The sequence below is a fragment of the Eleginops maclovinus genome, chromosome 5 (assembly GCF_036324505.1).
Source record: "Eleginops maclovinus isolate JMC-PN-2008 ecotype Puerto Natales chromosome 5, JC_Emac_rtc_rv5, whole genome shotgun sequence".
In the NCBI taxonomy this organism is placed as follows: domain Eukaryota; kingdom Metazoa; phylum Chordata; class Actinopteri; order Perciformes; family Eleginopidae; genus Eleginops; species Eleginops maclovinus.
Window position 1 is genome coordinate 24,736,817 of NC_086353.1, and position 21,543 is coordinate 24,758,359.

The 21,543-nt window shown below is 41.3% G+C and overlaps 1 protein-coding gene across 2 annotated transcripts in view; it reads right to left on the bottom strand.

The window, feature by feature from the left end:
* Nucleotides 1-21,543, bottom strand: part of rptor (regulatory associated protein of MTOR, complex 1) — a 224,229-nt gene that overhangs the window by 201,430 nt on the left and 1,256 nt on the right. For both annotated transcript variants that reach the window (XM_063884304.1, XM_063884305.1), the window contains exon 2: nucleotides 20,636-20,810. In XM_063884304.1, coding sequence (XP_063740374.1) covers nucleotides 20,636-20,803 — 168 coding nt within the window. In that variant the 5' untranslated portion in view covers nucleotides 20,804-20,810. The remainder of the gene's footprint in view (nucleotides 1-20,635; nucleotides 20,811-21,543) is intronic.

Genomic DNA, 21,543 nt, shown 5'->3' on the forward strand with positions numbered 1-21,543 from the left:
GGCTTACCTGCAGTCCAAAAGTCTGTCAGGCTGCAATCACGAATTTCTGGTGGCATTTTTATTTTAAGATTATTTTTTGGGTCAGTTTAGGCAACTGTTGGTATATTGATCTTGTGTTTGATATAAAATTGTGATTTTTAACATTTTAAGTAGAGGCTTTAAATGAGCCCAATGGGTTTTTTGCCTCTTCCTGCACTGTTTATCATGTGTTGTGTTATGTTTGTGTATTATTAAATTGTGCAAAAGCATGCAACTCTTTTCTAGAGAAACAGATTTCCAAGGGTAGAGGAGCTGACGTTCATAAACATTTAAAAATACCTGTTAATATGAATTTGACGCAAAAAGTTGCAGATAACACCAAACTCAAGGGCAGCGTGATTTTAGCCAAAATGATGATCGAGATTGTTTGAATTAATACTTATACGTATTTTTAACTTCAATTTCGCAACTGTCATTGTTATTTTAATATACTTCACTAGGAAAGTCCTGTTTTAAATTAAAAAGAAGGGAGTAAGCATAACAGACTGAATCCAGACTTAATCCAAGTTAATGACCCATGACACAGAAAACCACTGAAGCAGGAAGTGAGATGGATGACAAACAGTCAATCTGAAATAAAACCACCGATTTATGAGTCATATGGCAGGCACACACACACACACACACACACACACACACACACACACACACACACACACACACACACACACACACACACACACACACACACACACACACACACACACACACACACACACACACACACACACACACACACACACACACACACACACACACACACACACACACACACACACACACACACACACACACACACACACACACACACACACACACACACACACACACACACACACAGTTAGGCAACATAGCGGGGGTGTCCATGCAGGAGTCTGTTGCAACCTTGGCCACAACGTCACATCATCCAGTAGAGATCTGCACTGGCCATTCAAAAACACAAGCGCAAATCCCTCAAAGAACACTTTGCAATGTGAACTGTGTATTTCTAATGTTAGCACGGGAATTGTCGCAACAAAGGATACAATAATTGCTGCTGGGAAAACTCTCCAGAGCTTAAAATCTTGCCTCAGAGTATAATAAACTGCTTTGTAGTCATTTTAGAATCTGCTGCACCAACTGGACTTCCTGGATCGTACTTTAACAAAAACTATGTTTGTCCCATTTTAAACAAACATAGATACTCATTTAGAAAAGAGTCACTGAACAACCCCTGTACTAACTGAAAAGAAAACATTTCATGATGTGGTGAGAAAAGACTTTATATATTCCTCTTTACCGCCATCAAGCTCAGTTAGTTCAAAATAAAATAAAACCATGGTAGAATAAATACTGCTTACAGTCAAAGTCATATTTCCCCTTTCCAAATCAATGATTTCCCATTATCCAGGCTTTATGATACATTTCATACATAGACATGAACATATTCTTTGAACAGATGTGTCAGTTCAACACATCTATGCGTCTTAACTCAAAAAAATGTACATTAGTGACAACATATCATCTTTTGGATGAAGTAAGAAATATGTTGTTATAAAGAGTAGAGATTTTCCTCAGGGTTCAGGTTTTGGTTTAGTTAGTTGGAAAGGAAGCTCAGTGGATTACCGGTCCCCACTTTTGGCCTCAGCAGGATACTGTTTCTTTTTGGCACTGCTTGACCTGAAGGGACCAGTCACTGTTTCATCACCGTGTCAATTTGTGAATCACAGCCCGGTAGTGTTTACTCTGAGACAGACAGCCCTTGAACTCCAGGCCCTGCATGTCCCCTTGGCTCCAATTAAGGTCAGCTACACGCAGGGTTCTTTAAAAAGGTCTCCATTCGTTTTCGCTGCTCTTTGGGAACAGTTTTTATCGAAATCTGGTCAAATCAAGGGATCAAGAAAAAGGACAGACAGCGGTATAAAAAGAAAATAATGATTAATTAAATACATTTTTCAGGAGTTTCTGTTAAAAAGCGAAACAATAATGCATAAAAATAATGCACTGCCCGAGCATTATTTCTCCACATAAACTTTTAATATCAAACAGTAATAAAAATGTCAAGAATAAAAGCCCATTCAATAAAAAATTGATCACAAAAAAAAAGAATAAAAGCCCAATTGGTAACATGGATCATTTCAAAAGGTTCTTGCCTTAATTTGTCTGTGCAAAAAGATTCACGAAAAGGTCAATAAGATGAGCAACATAAGGGCGCAAAACTATAAAATAAACCCCAAAACTGCGAGGAACCTCAGACATACATTGACAAAAATATTGTACCATGGATGTATTAAAAGAACTGGATACGGCGTTGGAGGCGGGCCCAGTTCATTCCAGTAAAAGTTGGTCAATACAAGATGGAAAGACTCTTGAGTACAAAGTAGCCTGATATTCCTCCAATTGGATCCATAGAGCATGCACACTTGTGTTTTCCCTAAGCCCTGCCTCCCTAACACTCCGTCACGACAGCTTCACATCCAGACTCAGCTCAGCTAAATGATTAAATTAATGATTTCAATAACGGCTATTGAACTTTTCATATTGGGTAGTTTAATTAGCTAAAATTGCCTCTTTTCCAATGTTAGTCAATGGGAAAAAGATGTGTTTTTTGACATCACATGATTGTCTTTGGCCACCTACAAAATTTGCCTTGATTGCCGGCTCAATTTCTGTGGTCTTAGACTGTTCTGGGGCACAGCGGTTAACAAATGCTTACATGCTCATGTAAATTACAGTAGTTAAAGCGGTTACCTTTTTCACTGTTTAAGTTCAGCGTGTTAGCGTGCAAAGGGTAGAAGGATAATCAAAGTCATTTGGATTCATCCTTCTGAAATCAGTAATATTGGTTCAAAATGTTTGTTTTAGTCCAACAAGCGTATATATTCTGGAAGTGAAACCTTTGACGGGTTAACTGCACCAGCAGCAAAGTCAGGAGATCACCAACATCGGTGGGAATATGCTCTAAAAACCATACATTTCTGTAGATGTAAAGGGCAATCAATATAATAGTTCTGCAAAATGTTTCTGTCTTGACAAAAATGAAAGACGGACCAACATTGCCTTCCCTAGAGCTGCACTGCCAACATGAAAATCCAAAGTGAAATATTCCCTGTCCATCAGCTGGATAATGTCAACACTGAGGTTGGAACACATTACCCTGCTATGGAGGTCAATGCAAGAATGCCGGGTGACCTTTAACAGGTAGTGTAAGATACCGTCTCTTTGTGTAATGTAGACCCTCGTGTGTGTACAGTGAGTTGGATAAATCCCATGGCTGAACATGGCTAGGCGGACCTTCATTGAGAAGGTAATTAAGGTAGCTTCTGCTTTCCCTCCAACACAGTAAAAGGTCAATGTGCTAGTGGGACTCGGCAGGACAAGACTAGACATGCCTCCCCACACACACCGAGTCGGTGTGTGTGGCTTCATACATTTTCACCTGACCTCACCTGACCTTTCGCCCTTTTGCCGCCTGCATGGCGTAACTCATGGACCCATCCTAATGAATGGGACCCACGCTAGTTTAATGCCTGGGTTCACAACTATATGCACAATGAATACCCCAGTGACCATGAAAAATTAAACCAAGGAGACAAAATATTCACTGCTTAAAGTAGGGTGGGATTCCCAAACAACCGTGAGGCAAACAAAACTGCCAACAAAAGACATACACCTGTGAAATCAATTAATCCAGAAAAATAAGCAATATGACGGTACATGAATAATATCTCCATATCATTTATATAACCTTGCATCAACACAAAATCATCGGATGCCTCAGATTCGGCTGTCTCTTGCCAAGTTATGGATCTCTAACAGTATGTTTGAATCGAATGATGGCTCGGGAGTTGTTTCATGAACTCTAGGAATAGGCTAAACGCCAATGATAGCCTCCCTATTGACCACATCTAAAACTCAGTGATGTTTCATGGGTCCTTCTGTAAAGATTTTCTGTTCCTTCAGCCTTCAAAGAATTGGGAGGGATTCCTTCAAGAACAACCTCAGTGACAGAAAACTCAATGAAGATTGAAGCGGTTAGGCATGCTAACGGTGGCCCCACTGCTTGTTAGGCACTAGAGATACACCATATATATTTACTCCATGTTAAATATATAATATCCATGTTTTTCTGTAAACTCTGAAGGGGTTGCAAAATATCTACACCAATATCCTTGGAAAAGACATTTACGTATATCTAAAAAAAATATTACAAAAGCACAGACTCAAGTGGGAAGGTTTGCCCTTTGAAATACAACAGCTGAAATGACAGCACACATTCTAATGCAAAGACCAGAGAGGCAGAAAGACGTTAGTGTTATGTTAGGTAAATGTCAAAGAAATCTGTTGACTCCCTCAACGAAATGATAAGCTACCATTTCATTTCTTCAAGTCAAGATTTTTTTACTCAACATACAGAGACTCTGTAAAAATAAAGTCAGAATCACCTGAGGTATTGTGTGGTAAAGAGGCTATACTAGTGTTGATTACAATTAAGTGGCTCAAGATGGCGGGACAATTACCATCCTAATATAAAACAGCCTTGATAATATTATTTGTTCCTGTGCGGCATCCAACGGAAGCAATTTATAATGCATTTGATATTCATTTGCATGAGAATAATACAGATGAATGAGGGACAGTGATTTTCTGTTCCGCCTCATCATCCGAGTGCAACGCGGCGTTGGAGCGTGACGGCACACAGATGTGGTCCACATTATTTTCATTGATTGAGCTGCTTGTGTATTTCACATATTACCTCACATTGAAAACAAAAACAAGTAGACCATCTATCAGGTTTGGAAAGAGCTGGCTGGGTAAGAGGTAACACGCTGGTAAACTTGCATGGCTCACAGCAATTAATTAATTCCTACCCTTGGGGGAAACGGTCCGACCTTAAACCTTTTTGTTATATATCCATAAGCTCAAATTAATATTAATTAAAGCAGGCAGAAAACAACTTGTCCGTAAAAAAGCATGCCAATGTAAAGACCAGGTCCAATTTTCCGGGGGGGTTTCTAGCAGATGACATCAGCGGATGGAGTTAATCATGTGACCAAAGTAGGGCTTTTACCATATTAGAGTATTTACTACATGATTATCACGACCTAAAGCATTTATAATGCCAATTTCAATGTGATATCAACTGAACATTTGAAAATAATCCTGTTGAACTTTGTTTATGGTGCGATTCGTCTCTTTTTACACAAAAACATACAAGGGTAGTTTGGTCGAGAGAGTATCTTTCACCACAACCGTACAAAAATATTAATATTAATGAATGGTGGGTTCAAAAGACCTCATGGAAAACATACATGAAAGCGAGGATACCTGGCCCAGAGGAAGCCCAGGGTCCCCTTCTGGAGCCAGGCCCAGAAGGAGGACTCGTCGGCGCCCTTGACTTTTTTGGTGGCCGGGCTTGCCACAGAGCCCGGCCGGGCACAGCCTGAAAAAGCAAAGTGGGTAACACCTCCGCTTCCCCGTCCCGCGGGCCCAACCCCTACGGGAAACAGCGATGGGGTCGGGAGCGCTGCCAGAAGGGTGGCAGTGAAAGCAGAGGGTCTCGACGGACCAGACCCGGGCGGCAGAAGCTGCGTGGAACGTCACCTCTCTGGGGAGGAAGGAGCCGGAGCTTCTGCAAGAGATGGAGCGTTACCAGTTGGATCTGGTGGGGCTCACCTCTACGCACAGCGTCGGCTCTGGAACCTTACTTCTTGATAGGGGTTGGACTCTATTCATCTCCGGAGTTGCCCAAGGTGTGAGGCGCCGAGCGGGTGTGGGGATACTCACAGGCCCCCGGTTGAGTGCCGCTTTCTTGGAGTTTACCCCAGTGGACGAGAGGGTCGCCTCCCTACGCCTGCGGGTCATGGGGGGGAAAACTCTGACTGTGGTGTGTGCTTATGCACCAAACAGCAGTTCAGAGTATTCAGCCTTCTTGGAGACCCTGAAAGAAGTCCTGTATGGGGCTCCTGAAGGGGACTCCTTAGTCTTGCTGGGAGACTTCAACGCACAGGTGGGCAATGATGGAGACACTTGGAGGGGCGTGATTGGGAGGAACGGCCCCCCTGATCTGAACCGGAGTGGTGGTTTGTTACTGGACTTCTGTGCTAGTCATGGATTGGCCATAACAAACACCATGTTCGAACATAAGGATGCTCATAAGTGTACGTGGTACCAGAGCACCCTAGGCAGAAGGTCCATGATCGATTTTGTTATCGTATCATCGGACCTGAGGCCGCATGTTTTGGACACTTGGGTGAAGAGAGGGGCGGAGTTGTCAACTGATCACCATCTGGTGGTGAGTTGGGTCGAGTGGCAGGGGAAGCCTATACACAGACCTGGTAAGCCCAAACGTGTAGTAAGGGTGAACTGGGAACGTCTGGAGGAATCCCAAGTCCAGGAGGCCTTCAACTCACACCTCCGGCGGAGCTTTTCAGGCATCCCTGTGGAGGCTGGGGACATTGAACCTGAGTGGGCGGTGATCAAAGCTTCTATTGCTGAAGCTGCGGCGGGGAGCTGTGGTCTCAAGGTCTTAGGTGCCTCAAGGGGCGGTAACCCTCGAACCTCCTGGTGGACACCGGTGGTCAGGGAAGCCGTCCGACTGAAGAAGGAGGCGTTCTGGGATATGATATATGATATCTGATATATGACGCAGTTGCAAGGTATCGACAGGTCAGAGGGGCAGGAGCCTCAGCCGTGACTGAGGCAAAGCAGCGGGTGTGGGAGAAGTTCGGAGAAGTCAAGGAGAAGGACTTTCGGTCGGGACCAAAGTTGTTCTGGAAAACCGTCCGACACCTCAGGAGGGGGAAGCAGGGAAAACATCCAAGCTGTGTACAGTAAGGATGGGAGGCTGTTGACCTCAACTGATAGGGAGTTAGGGCGGTGGAAGGAACACTTTGAGGAACTCCTGAATACGACAACTCTGCCCTCTATGTTAGAGGCGGAGCTGGAGTATGAAGGGGGATCAACTCCAATCTCACTGGGGGAAGTCACTGAGGTAGTCAAACAACTCCACAGTGGCAAAGCCCGGGGGGTGGATGAGATCCGCCCAGAAATGCTGAAGGCTCTGGGTGTTGAGGGACTGTCATGGTTGACACGTCTCATCAACATTGCGTGGAAGTCGGAAACAGTACCGAAGGAGTGGCAGACCGGGGTGGTGGTTCCTCTTTTAAAAAAAGGGGGATCAGAGGGTGTGTGCCAATTACAGAGGCATCACATTACTCAGCCTCCCCGGGAAAGTTTACTCTAAGGTGCTGGAAAGGAGGGTCCGGCCGATTGTCGAACCTCAGATTGAGGAGGAACAATGTGGTTTTTGTCCTGGTGGTGGAACGACGGACCAGCTTTTTACTCTCTCAAAGATCCTGGAGGGGGCCTGGGAGTACGCTCATTCGGTCTACATGTGCTTTGTCACCAATCCTGTTTGTGATATTCATGGACAGGATTTCGAGGCGTGGTCGTGGGGGAGGGGGTCTGCAGTTCAGTGGGCTAAGGATTGCACCACTGCTTTTTGCAGATGATGTGGTCCTAATGGCTTCATCGGTCTGTGACCTTCAGCACTCACTGGATCGGTTCGCTGCTGAGTGTGAAGCGGCGGGGATGAGGATCAGCACCTCCAAATCTGAGGCCATGGTTCTCAGCAGGAAACCAATGGACTGTCCACTCCAGGTAGGGAATGAGGCCTTACCCCAAGTGAAGGAGTTCAAGTATCTCGGGGTTTTGTTCTCGAGTGAGGGAACAATGGAGCGTGAGATGGGCCGGAGAATCGGAGCAGCGGGAGCGGTACTGCAGTCACTTTACCGCACCGTTGGGACGAAAAGAGAGCTGAGCTAGAAGGCAAAGCTCTCCGTCTACCGGGCCATCTTCGTTCCTACCCTCACCTATGGTCATGAAGGATGGGTCATGATCGAAAGAACGAGATCGCGGATACAAGCGGCCGAAATGGAATTTCTTCGCAGGGTGGTTGGCATCTCCCTTAGGGATAAGGTGAGAAGTTCAGTCATCCGGGAGGGACTCGGAGTAGAACCGCTGCTCCTTCGCGTTGAAAGGAGCCAGTTGAGGTGGTTCGGGCACCTAGTGAGGATGCCACCCTAGGGAGGTGTTCCAGGCACGTCCAGCTGAGAAGAGACCGAGGGGTAGACCTAGGACCAGGTGGAGGGATTATATCTCTTCACTGGCCTGGGAGCGTCTTGGAATCCCCCAGTCAGAGCTGGTTGATGTGGCCAGGGAAAGAGAAGTTTGGGGCTCTCTGCTGGAGCTGTTACCTCCACGACCCTGACGGCTAAGCTGGAGAAGATGGATGGATGAGTGGTGGCAATATCATATGTTTACTATCAATTGTTGCAACAACTTTCTGAACCTTTTCACTCTGTAAGCAATGGCTTGCTACTTCCTACCAGCTAATTAGCTGTGGAAACAACAGCATTATCATTGCTATTGTCACACAAAATAAATTAATTGCTAATCCCACTTAAAGTTCTGGTATAATGTACATATTTTATTTTAGTGATTTTAATATTGTTGTATGCCAGGGTTTTGTCTAAACCGGTTAACAGGGACGCTGCGCCCTCAAACCAAGACGGCAGAGACAGCTTTGTTTTTACAGAGAATAAATAGGGGCTGGATGTCCGGTGGGTCTGCCGGTGGACGAGTGGCAGGCAGCAGGCTGACACTGAAACTGAGATTTCTGAATTACATCCTTTCTTTTACTCTCCTTTTTTCTGGAGAGGAAGTAAAGAAACGGGAACTCTGGATTTATTTGTTGTCTGAGGTGCAATATATGACTCAGCAGCTTGAAGACATGAAGACTCTATTATTTTCTGCATCGCTCTGATGCAGGATTTTCACCAAAAAGTGGGCGGGGCCGTAATCTTGGCCGGAAGTGACATTAGCGTCATCATACTATACTTTTCAACAAATAAAAACCCCAGTATGCTATTTATTTTTTAAATCTTATACATGCTATTTCCTTATGTGTAAACCTACTTGGCAAATAACGCGTTTCTTATTCTGATATGAAGGGGGGGGGGAAATCACGCTGAAATAGAAAATAAAAATTGATTCTTGAACATAATTCCATACTTTCAAAAGTTCATGAAAATGTAAATAAATCACTTATATATTGAAGAAGGGAAGGCAATGAACCTATTAAGGAACAACAAGTATCTCTATCAAGACCAGCCGGGTCATTTGGCAGCTAGCATTAATCTGATTATCTGATTTGAAAAACAGGTATGCTGGACCTCATGGATTTGCCATAATCAATTATTCTGATCAGTGATAGAACTGAGGACAGAATGAGACAGTTAGTTGACAAGGAGTGAGATGCGTATACTGTATGTGCATGTCTTCCTTTTAGGGCATGTGCATATAATTGGTGGCCACTGTCCTCTCATTAATAACTGCACGGGACTCCAGGGGACTTCCCAGCCTATTCCCGTCGACTCCCCTCAGAGACTCCCATAATGCCCCAGCAGCGCTCACTGCTGCGATCAATGGCCCCTGATTATTCCATTTGTTAGGCCTGCACTAAATGAAGGTTATTAAAAAGGTGGAGCGCATCGATCTCCTTTGGGGAGTACCACAGCTATAGGCAGCAACAGGTTAGATATTGGACGCTTCAGCTGAAAACCCAGAAAGTGGGTTTTTGCTTATTTTAAACAATATATGTGATGTGGAATTTATCACATAATTAGCAGCACTAATTTAACTATTTAATAATAGGAAGTTTAGATTGTAACATTGTGTGTCTTTTTTTTTTTGTCAGGGATGGAATTTTTGCCAAGAAATAACTTTGAGTTTGATGCAACCGCCTTTAGCTATTTGGGTATTTGCAGATGAAAAAAATACATAAAAAGAACATGCCTAAAGCAGTTCATATAAGAAGCACCAATAAATGTGTGTATTGGACTTACTGAAAATATTAGTATATATGCGGTGCGCTTTACTCTAAAACACACTATAAAACTTACTTCCGTCCGTCTACACAAGTGTTTTAACCCAGAGGGACAACTGGTTTTCAGGCAACACTACTCCTTGCTCATACCGTTACACCCATTAGAGTACATAATTACATCAACTCAAATAACTTTGCAAATGAGCCAAACTTTCACTGTGATTGCTCTGTCAGAGAAGCTCTTAAACATTACCCCTGCCCTCCAGGCAAATCTGCACTTGACTCATCAAATCTAAAAAAACGATGCCTGGTGGGAAAAAGTGAAGTGATGGATTAATGGTCCCTGTTCAGTTCCCCTGAGCCATGAGCAAAATAGAATAGTGTTTAAAAAAGCCTTCAAAGTGAAAGGGATAAACAAGGACAATGTACACAGTCTACAATGAAACAAGTTGTTTCTCCTAACATTAAGAAACAAATAGTTAGGCCCTGAAGACAAAATTGGGCCATATTAGACATTACCTACAGGCCAGAAGTAACCAGGTAGACGGTGTTCACTTACAAAAGTTTCTGTTACTGCACATTAATCCGACACATTTAACAATGGCAAAATAAAAAGTGTTACCTTTCCTTCACTTCACAGAAACACAATTTTTAATCACATGGCTTTTGTGAAGTTTGAATGACCACGCCATCGAACAAGAACATACTTGTGTAGTTGACTCGATTTGGAACTTCTCACATTGCTTTAGCAGGCCAAGCAGTGCTGATCAAATATGATTACAAATTATTTTACGGACTTGCTTGAAAATGTTCAGTAACATATTTAAGTGTACATTAATTAAATGTGTGTGACCCAGTCACGATAAAACAGTCAAGCTAAAGCCATGAACGGCCACTGGCCTAAGGTAATATCACCTGCAATCTCACATGTATCTTCGACCTTACCCTTCCGCTAATATAGTGGTGGAGGAATGAGTCCTGAAACTGGAAATGGGTTAGCATTTTAGCTCATCTGGGTTCCCTTATCCCGAAGTCAATAGTTTTTGCCAAAATAAGGTCTGTGGGTAATGCAAACTTTTTAGATTTTGAGGTTTTGTTCTACGACATTAAATACGTCAGTAAATACCCCACTGCTGAATGTCTGAAGCTTTATTGGCCTTAGAAATGGCATAGACTCACGCCGAACACGAGTCCGTCTTTAGCTCAGCGGTGTCAACGTGGAGCAATGTAGATTGTTTATAGCATTACGTTAGCTATTCACTGCTGCGATAACATAACACTTGATCTATTTTAAAAGTGGTGTCAATATGTGGAGAATACCCTGCTGAACAATGTGTAATAATCATAAACACAGGTTATTTTCTGCAATATACCAAAATCCCATTGCTTATTGTCAAAGGAGCCCTTGCAATAGTAATTTTGGGTTGGTTTACAAAAATACATCATAGGTGCACCACTAACAAGGAAGATCATACAAAATGTTTTCTACTGGCCTCAATTTAAGAAAATCCACAAAGTCCAGTGTCAGACCTTTCTCTCCTGTCTGGCTTAAAGACTTGAGCAGGGTGGGAGCTTGTTTAATTCAAACTGGCCTTTGTTCTAAAGACAGTTAGATAAATCAACACTAATGTAAAAATCACTTGTATGTAATAATTGATTTTACCTTGCATTTTGTTTTCATGCCCATGGCTGAAAGTCTATATGCTGCCTAATGAAGTGTGCACATTGATTCTATTGGACAAACTAATGATGCAGACAATGAAGCAGCACAGAGCACCCATCTCATTTACACATTTTTACAATGGGACTAGAAATTGATGACTTATCGATTTCATTATGGAAGTGTGTGAACTCAAAATCTGTCTAGATTAATGCAGGTAACAGGTCATTAACAGTAGTAGGAGGCCCATCTGATTAAAAAAAAAACATAATTAAACTTATTATGGATACTGAAGTTAAAATCATAGCAAAACATAACAAAACGTATCTGTCAAGAGTGACTTGTTGTAAAAGAAAGTCCAAAAGGGCAAATAACTTTATACAGCTGCGGACAAAATGAAGAGCCCACTCCAATTTGTTCTTAAATCTTTATCTCTACATGTATGGCAGCCATTCCAGTGTCTGTTGAATTCCAACACAGAGAAAAAATGCCAGTAGTTTATAGAATACAATAAAAAATAAACAAAATATCCTTTAACTCAAAGACAAACCTATAAAAAGTAAAACAAGACACACTGATAATGCTGCAGTGGTCTTTTAATTTTTCCGTGGGTGTATGTACAATTTTAAAAAATCCAGGTTGAGAACGTTGGGTCGCTGTTCCTAAGAAGAAATGTATTCTCAAAATCCCATCAGTTTTCACAAATCTTCTGACATTTACCAATAGTTTCTTATGTTGAATTTGTTCATTGGTCAGAAAAGAGCTGACTGCTCAGGGGACATGACGGCAATACCTAGGCCCGTGACGAGGAAAACTGAATGACTGTTAAGGAGTATCATGCATGACATGATGAATCATAGTTACATTAAAGCCTTGTTATGTTGGCTTGTTATGAGCTAAGACCCACAGGGGATGTGAGCGTATTGGATAAAAATGGAATAACATGATACTTCCAATAAAAACGTATCGAAAAACAATGACGTTTTGAATCTTGAGCTTTGATCATTTGAATTATATTTCATTTTTCGCAGATTTCCACCTTTTGACAGCACATTGTTTAGATATATGTGATTTAGTCATCTAATAGGCAGTTATGGAAGACAATGATAGTTTTGAGTAGTTTAGTTTTCATCCTCTGTCTGATTCTAGAGTTGAAAATAATAGATATGTATTCAGGAAGCACCTTGAATTGTCTTCATGAGATAAGTTTTCATGTGTTTTGCCTGCATGTGTTTTTTTTTAAGCTGACATGCAACTTCTTCAGTGTGTTCACTGAGCAACATGAATATTTGTATTTTAGGAAGTATTAATTATGCAGCTCTAAGAACTTCACAGAAACTAAAAGGCAGGGCAGGGAGAGATCATTAACCCTGTAGCATGTTTGTTGGTATACCGTCTGCTTGAATAAAGTTCAAATAAGATCAAAGCAATTTCCAGTCACAAAAATGTAGAACTTTATCAAACATGCTCAACAGCACGCTAAAAAAAACATTTCCATTGACTGTGCAGATAGTGGGACAAAGTTCTGGCTGCCATGCTGTCCTTCCTGCTGCCTCAGGTTTATTCTATTCCCTTCACTGTCCTCTTGCATCTCTCTGTCTCCACAAAAATGTCACAGAGGCAAATCCCTTTCCATTTTGCTATTGGCAATTCTGACCCACCTTCATGCTTCAAATTCTGAACAGGTCCCATACGTATACAGTTCTAAAATATGCCTTGGTGACGTGGTTTCTATGTCTGACAGGAAATGCTGGTAGGGCTTATAAAAGGGTTGGACGTAAAGTTTGCGTCATGTCCCTCTGACGTCACAGAGCTAAGACCCACAGGGGATTGTGAAGCGTAGTAGTCAACAGCTTTGAGGCAGTTTTGTTATTCTAAATAATGTTTAATACATGGCGCCAGACGCACATAACTCTATGTAGAATCATGTATAAAACATTTCTGTCTTACACGCATTGTTTTCCTCACACTTTAGTGATTAATAGTGCTGCGTGTATGTATTTGTGGAATTTCTTTAATAAATCAGAAGTGGGTGAGCGTGCAGACGCCCAGTTTTCAGAAGAAGAAGAAGAAGGAGCAGAACATTTAGTGACATTAACAGAACGTTGTGTAGACTGAAAACATAATAATGCCCACTTTATTATTTCCCCAGCAGCTATCTTTACAATATACCAGGCGGACAATACTACGCCTGTTTTTTGTTTGGTTTGTGTGTGGGAAATGGCATATGCATGTTTTTGTGCTGAGCTTTGTCTTAACATCTCGTCCCTAGTGCTCTGTTGAAAATGACATTTCAATATACCAAAGGTATTTCAGAACCACGTCCATAAAAGGCCCTATATGCAGATATATATACAGTATAAACAAAAAATAGGCCTTAAACTTCCGACTAGTAAACTCGATTTAATGAAGACGCAGTTTTCTCACGTCCCACAACAATGGAAGCACAAATCATCTAAAAGCAAACTTTATTATCTAATCAATAAATGTCAAGATATGTCACCATGTTTCTTCTGTGGCTGACCGAGTAAACAATCTCTGAAAGTGATGTCCTCTGCACAAAGTTATTCAGTTGTTACTTCATTACAGAAGTTTTAACAGGGAGATTCCATCTTTCAATGAAACACAGCATCAGAAACACCTTGCTTTTTCCAACAGCGACAAGTCAAAAATAGTTTTAGAAACATGCATACTTTTGCCTACTGTAGACATTTTCTCATCGAAGCTATAAAGGTGAAAAAGTGTTTTGATCCATCGGCCGGTGGTTTTATCCGACAACTTTCGTTCAAAATAGTGGTTTCATATTCACCAGCAAACTTAGTGACAAATTCATATAGATGGAGAAAATTTAAATGGAAAGTAGTTACCATATATTTCTGAACTCCAGAGATAGTGTCAAAAATGGGCCAAACACATTATGTTGGAGGAACTGTGGGACTGTGGGAAATCACACTCACATATTTTGGTTATACCTCATTTACACATATTTTGGAAAGACATATTTGATGCTTTTAAAGAAGTGTTCCAGCTAAATATTGCTTTAAATCCGATGGTGGCTGTACTGGGAGTATTACTTGAGGGCCTAGAAGAGAGGTCTAAGACGTATCTATTAAGAATGTTATTGACAGTGGCCCTGAAGTGCATCACCATTAAATGGTGGAAACAAGAACCTCCCACCTATAACTGCTGGATTCAGGGAGTTTGGGATATCCACCAAATGGAGCAAATAACATATTTAGTGGTACTTTGTTACTGGTTGTCTACTACTTGAAACCTTTTCAAGATTGTATTGATATAGCTGAAAATGTGAATGTGACTGAAATATATATTGTACTGTATTGTTGTTTGAAACAAAAAATAAAGTTCTAAAAAAACAAAATAGTGGTTTCTCTAAAGGCCGATCATAAGAAAGCAATCATGTGTCGCATTTATTTTGAACTGTAATGTTTAAAGGAGCATTTCCTTGCTAGATCAGCTGCTCTTTAATTCCCTGAGAGAGCTGGAACACACAAACCAAGCCCGACACTTTCCAACACCCAGTGAACCAGGATCATAGAGGGCCATACTGCTGTTACTGATACAGCACCCTTAAACAAGTGTTAATCATTTTATCAATAATAACAAAAAATAAACTTTGTGCCACTGACTTCAACCTGAACCAGGGCTGCTATTGTGTCAACCTACAATGTCAGTTGTGTAAGCTATCCAGCAAGTGCACAAGCTGTGGATCAATACTGTTCAGAGCCTGCGCTGCAATCATCTTATCTCAGCAGGTCGAGGTTCATGTTGCTCTGCTGTCTTCCAAAAGTTATATTCTATGTTCTATGCCTGAGAAGTGACAAAACACTTATTACCACAAATCTGTTGACTGATATTAAATCAGTTTATTAGTTTCTGAACAGGGACCAAAACAAGGTAATGTAAAATCAATGCAAACCTAATTCTGCGTGTTCCCTCCCTGTCACGATGAAGGCGTTACCTTCACACTGCAGGTCTGACAGCTCAAAGAAAACATGATCATTTAAGCTCCACCTCTGATCTTAATTCCTTCTGATGCAGGAGTCATCACTGTCAGCAACAATGTGCTGTTCCACTTTAATAGCTTTTTAATTAACAGTCAGAACACCTTGTTTTCCTTTAAAGGTGCCACTTGTAATCTGAAGTTAGCCCTGACATTAGACTCTGTAATCCACTGATAGGTGCTCACACAGCAAACTGAAGACCGTTATCTTGATTCCACATGGCAGGAGCAGCAAAGGTACACATGATAATGCTGCACACAGAGCGGGAAACCAAGCAGCTGTGTGACCACACACACCCACCCACCCACACACACCCACACACACAAGCTGGATTTGTGGGAGTAAAAGGGAATTTGACCAATGAGCCTTTACATTTCTCAGTGTGTAAGTGTGTGTACATGTCTACAATAACAAGACCTTATCCCAGATTGCATAACCTCATTTACAGCACACTCGTACGCTCTCCAGCTGCACGCTTCTCTCACGAGGATTAACTGTTCGCATACCAACTCGCTTGATATGCTTACAGTGAGTTTACTACCCATCATGTCAAATCCTCCAAGCAGTTATGGGATCCCCCGTGGAAAACTGAAAGGAAAATGTGCAAAGCTGAAGAGTCCTATTTTTGTGTTGCCAAGCAGTGCAAGCAGCGCTCCAACCGCTTTTTTCCTGACCTTGAAATTGGCTTTGCCCTCTTGTTTTGCACAGGTGGGAGAAAAGGTGGGGATAACAGAAAGAAGGTGAAGTTTAAGAAGCAAGTTGTTGTGTTGTTGGTGAAAAAAGGCTGATAGACTTTGCACTGAGAACACACGCTCTGGTGCAACATCAAGCTGCTGCCAACCTAATGATTTTTTCAACAAGAACACATTTTTTTAAGCAAATTAACAATTTAAATGCAACACCTTCCAAACAGGAGATGTGTATTCATCTGCTTAAAATTTAAATCATGTGAATAATTCAAGAATGTATATCAAAAAATGTACTTTTTGATCTCTTAGTGATTGAGTCTTACAGTTCATCCTGAAAAGCTCCTTTTTCACTATTGCATTTTCTCTCTGCGGCCATCTGAAAGCATCCTCCACTGACTCTCCTGGGCGCAGCATCATTACACAGGACCATCCCAGATGTTTACCTTTATTAAACCAACAGGCTACATACAAGTCCTCAGGAAGTGAGCCGGGCGTTGAAGAACATTTTCGTAGTGGCCAAACTGTGGTACCAACTTCTGTATCAGTCATCTAATGTGAATTGTCCCAAAAATTGTTTTCCCAAATTGACTGACATTGGGAAAGAGACGTCTGTAATTAAACAGATTTTATTTTACTCAAAAAACGACCCAGGCCGGGCCGCCGTATAGCGCAGTTGGTGGAGCTGGCGACCCATGTACTGGGGCTTGGTCCCCATGCGGTGGATCTGGGTTTGAATCCAGCCTGGGACCATTTGCCGCGTGTCTTCCCCTCTATTTCCCCATTTCAACACTGTCACTTAAATAAAGTTGCCCCAAAAAATTATTTAAAAAATGTTTTCAAGACAATTCAAACATTTAAAAAACGACCCATGCCAAACACTTTTTTTTCCTTCCATTCATTTAATGGAGCCATGAATAACCGTGATGCCGCTGTGAGAAAGCTGATTGGAGGCGGGGCTTAGGGAAAACTCAAGTGCGCACTCTATAGAGAGCCTAAGTCCCTCCCCTTCCGGTGGACCACCATGGGACCTTATTTCGGAAAAAATATGTACTGTAGTCAATGGCGAGAGAGAAATTATTTTTTGATCCCGTTTGAATTGTGCCATGAATTACACATATGATTTTTTGTCCATCTTAAGAAATAATTCCCAAGTCAAGAAAGTCACAGTTTGTCGTAAAGCTGTTGAAATATAAGGATATGAAAATACGCAACTAGAAATACTACAAATCCAAGAGTCGTGTCAGTGATGTCAGAACTGATGTCATAATTGTTTCCCTCCACTAAACATAAGAGATATGAAGATTACTTTAACAAGATGCCTGTGTGCTTTGTACCAAGTTGTAGGCATGCCAGAAATGGGTCCTGCTCGTTCGTTCGCTTTTGGTCACGTGTATTGTGCGAGACCAGAGATGTAGTTCATCGAGCGGTTTAACACAAAAATAAGTGTTACTTCACAGTTTTAAGACAAACTTTTTTTTTTTTGACTTGCAAAATTATCTTTTAAATTGACAAACATTATATGTGTAATTCATGGAACAATTCAATCAGGATCAAAAAATTATTTCTCTCTCTCAATTGCCTACCATATAGGGCTGAACGATTAATTGCATTTGCGATAATATCGCGATATGACAAAACGAGATTTTCCAACCGCAAAGGCTGCGATTTGACTGGTCACGTGATCTGGTCACGTGACTTGCGAGCGAGCCGAGCGGAGCCGAGCAAAGCCGAGCAGGCAGGGAAAGAAGTCAACGCTGCGCTTGAACCTGTTGCACAATGGCCTCAGGCTCGTCAGAAGAGTGCACGGCTGGAAGTTTGGTACCAAAGAGGGGCGGCACGTCAGTTGTGTGGAATTATTTTGGCTTTAAAAAGGAAGATGCTGCGCAACGTCAGGTACTGTGCAGAACGTGCCTCGCTACTGTTGCTACCTCGTGAGGTTCACGATTGTAATCACAATTGATTTATTGCTTGTGTTTGTTGAAAAATACATGAGAAGAGGGCCTTGATAAAATAATCGCATATTAAATCGCAATTGCAATATTGAGGGAAAAAATCGCAATTAGATTATTTTCCAAAATCGTTCAGCCCTACTACCATACATATTTTTTCCGAAATAAGGTCCCATTGGTTGGAAGTAGAAGGGCGGGACTTAGGATCTCTATGGGCCCAGAACCCAAAATGATCTAGGAATTAATGGGGCCCCGCCTCTAACACTGGATCCAGATTTCTCACACTGATTTGAGAGGACACTGCACAGTTTTAGGACTCTGTTTACCTGCTTGGCTTCAACAAGTAAAAAAGTATGACAACACAACTGAACACTCATTATTAAGGTTAAAACTTGGGTACATTTGTATTTATTTTATATATTATCGTCATTATTCCACATCAGATTACTAAACAAATGATGGCTTCCATATCTATCATTTTGCAATTACAGCGGGGTTAAAGGATGGACTCCTCCCCAGGCCAGAGTAACATTCAAAGCCATGAACGCAGAAAGTTCTCTTTAGTTACAGCTCTCTGAGCACAGAGATGTGAAAGGAGACATTCTTATAAGTGTACAAATGAGGGTCTATGGCGCTAAAAACGCTCAGAGCCATGAAAAATGTTACACAGTTGATTTAGCACGACTCTCTGATAGAAATGCCCATTTCAGCCAGCTCCTATTACCTCTTTTAAATCAATACTAGCGTCACATTTAATGATGCCGCCTTATTAAACATTTTTCCTGAAGCGCAACGCTGGCGGGCACTACAGTGTAATTCCACTGCTAACAGCAGCAGGATCTTACATTTTCATTTGGGGGAATTTCTACAATAGGTGCAGGAGTTTTTGAGGGTTATGGCTGATAATATATTTGCCATCATTATAATGGGAGTGCTGTGTAGCCGCAAGGTGATGAAACAATCGGGTTGGTAGCACTGCAGTGGATCAAACGACAGCTTTATGAGAGCTGAACACACTGCGGCCATTCAAAGCTTTGAGCTCCGTCAAAGCGCAGTATAGGTTGCCTCCAGCAGAATGAAATGAATTGGCACTATAATAAAGACAAGGGGGCTGATGATATGCTGCTGTTTAAAGACCGATATCCTCTCGAAGCAGTGTGAGGTGTGCATTTCATTTGTCTCTTTAATGGATTCCAATTTTGATAAGTAGCATTGTTTATGGAGTATGCTAAGAAAAACTATTTCCCTGAATCACAAACGTAGATGACCTCAGACACCTTTCTGCTGCTCAGCATCAACACTGACAAGGTGCTTTGTTGTAATAAGTAAATGTTAAAGCGAAAGTTTGCTAAATACCCTTTTTTGCTTGTTAATGTTCAATGAGAGGATTTACATTTCTTTCATATCTGTATAGTAAATATGAAGCTATATGAAACAGCCGGTTGGCTTGGCTAGCCAGCATAAAGTTTGACAATAGAGGGAAGCAGCTTGTTTTTGTCCGAAGAGACGAGATATAAGCTGTTTATAACTTGTGTTTTATGTTAGCACATGTTATTGTTGGAGAGCTGGTTCCAGTCTATTTGCTAAGCTAAGCTAACAAGTTGATTGTAAACTGGATAGATGTAAGGTGTTTTCTTCCAAGAAAACCAATAAGCCAAAATACATTCTTACTGTATGATTTTCTAGCAAGCATTAACGATAATAAGACTATATAGCGTGATCAACTTAAAATAAAATACAGAGCACATGTTCATGGTAAAAAAGAAACATGTTGCACAGTGTTACACTGTGGCTCAAATATGTGTTTTGTGAAACTTTCATGCAAAGAGTAATAAGCCGGAAAAGGGTTAGTATTTATCCGCTCTAGGTTATTTGAATGAATTTTAGGTTAGATGACTGAAACGAAGTTTGTGATAAATACAAGTTTATGAGATACAACATAAAGTACGCCAGTGAAAACCCCACTCATGTCTGAAGCGTTTACGTGTCTTAAGAACAACAGCTGCTAACAAGGGCTAAATAAAACTACTAAACGTCAACGTGCCGTCACAAGTCCGCCTCTAGCTGAGTGGTGGTGACATGAAGCCATGTAGTAGTCTGTTTAAAGCCTAACGTTAGCCATTTATTTCAGGGGTGTTCATCCACGGTTCAAAAACTGTGTCAATATGTGGAGTTTGTCCTGCGAAACTAAATCTAAAATGGTCGTTTGTGTAATAAGTCATCAATTCTAATAACTCACCCGGATTTCCTGTTAAAGTATTTCTACATCATGTCATCCATGTGAGACATTTTAAAACAAATACGCAGTAGCTTTTACACATGTCTACATGTGTTTTCTTTTTTACAACTTACAACACAAAAATCATCCTGTACCTGCTGGATTACACATAGAAGAGAACAAAACTTACCCTATCCTTCATCCTCCAGCTCTGAGCTAACGCCTTGGAGCCCTCAATCTTCTCCGAGTGCCTTTTCTTCATGAAGGCCAGGGGAAGTTTCCAGTCATTCATGTCAGCCTCCTCCTCCTCTGTGAGGCCAACGGCCGGCGAATGCAGCAAGTCTGCGTCCATTTTCATCAGGGCCCTGCAGTGGAGAGATCTGGTTAGTTACACAGATTTAAAGGATTTCTGTCACCTCATGCTGGGCAGTTGTAGAGTGAAACTGAACAAAAACATGATCAGTGCAGGAAACAGTAGCTTTATAATCAAATTAAGTGTGCAGATATCTTTTTCTCTGCTAATGGAATTCTGGATTCCCCAAGTGGCTGTATGAACAAAAGATACCAGTGTGAAAGATAGCGTTGAATTCAATACTTTTTCAACATTTGAGAATCTGAGAAACCTCAACTGCTGTGAGTTTTTTAACCTGAGCCAAGAGAGGTCATGTGATGATGGTTATGAGTCATGTTTAATGCACTTATGTGAATCTCCTGCTTCAATGAAAACCACAACAACTGAAACACACCCACTCACATCTGGAGCTCCCTTACTATCAATTCACTGACTGATGCCTCACATGCAATATTTTGACTGTCTTTTCTTAGGGGTTTCCTTTTTCAATAATTACATTTTTGTAGTGCAATAAGTGCATTCAAACTAGTGCAATGAACTGACTTTTCTAATCTAATCAAGAGTTATTAAAGTACAAAAAGTGTATAGTTAAGATAGTACATTAATCATCAAATACACTTATCTATTAAATACACTTTTTCTAGTGCAATTAATACATGAATTCTGGTGCAATAATTATATTTATTCTAGTGCAATAAATAGTAATATTATAGTTTAAAAGTTACATTTTTTAAGTGCAAAAATTG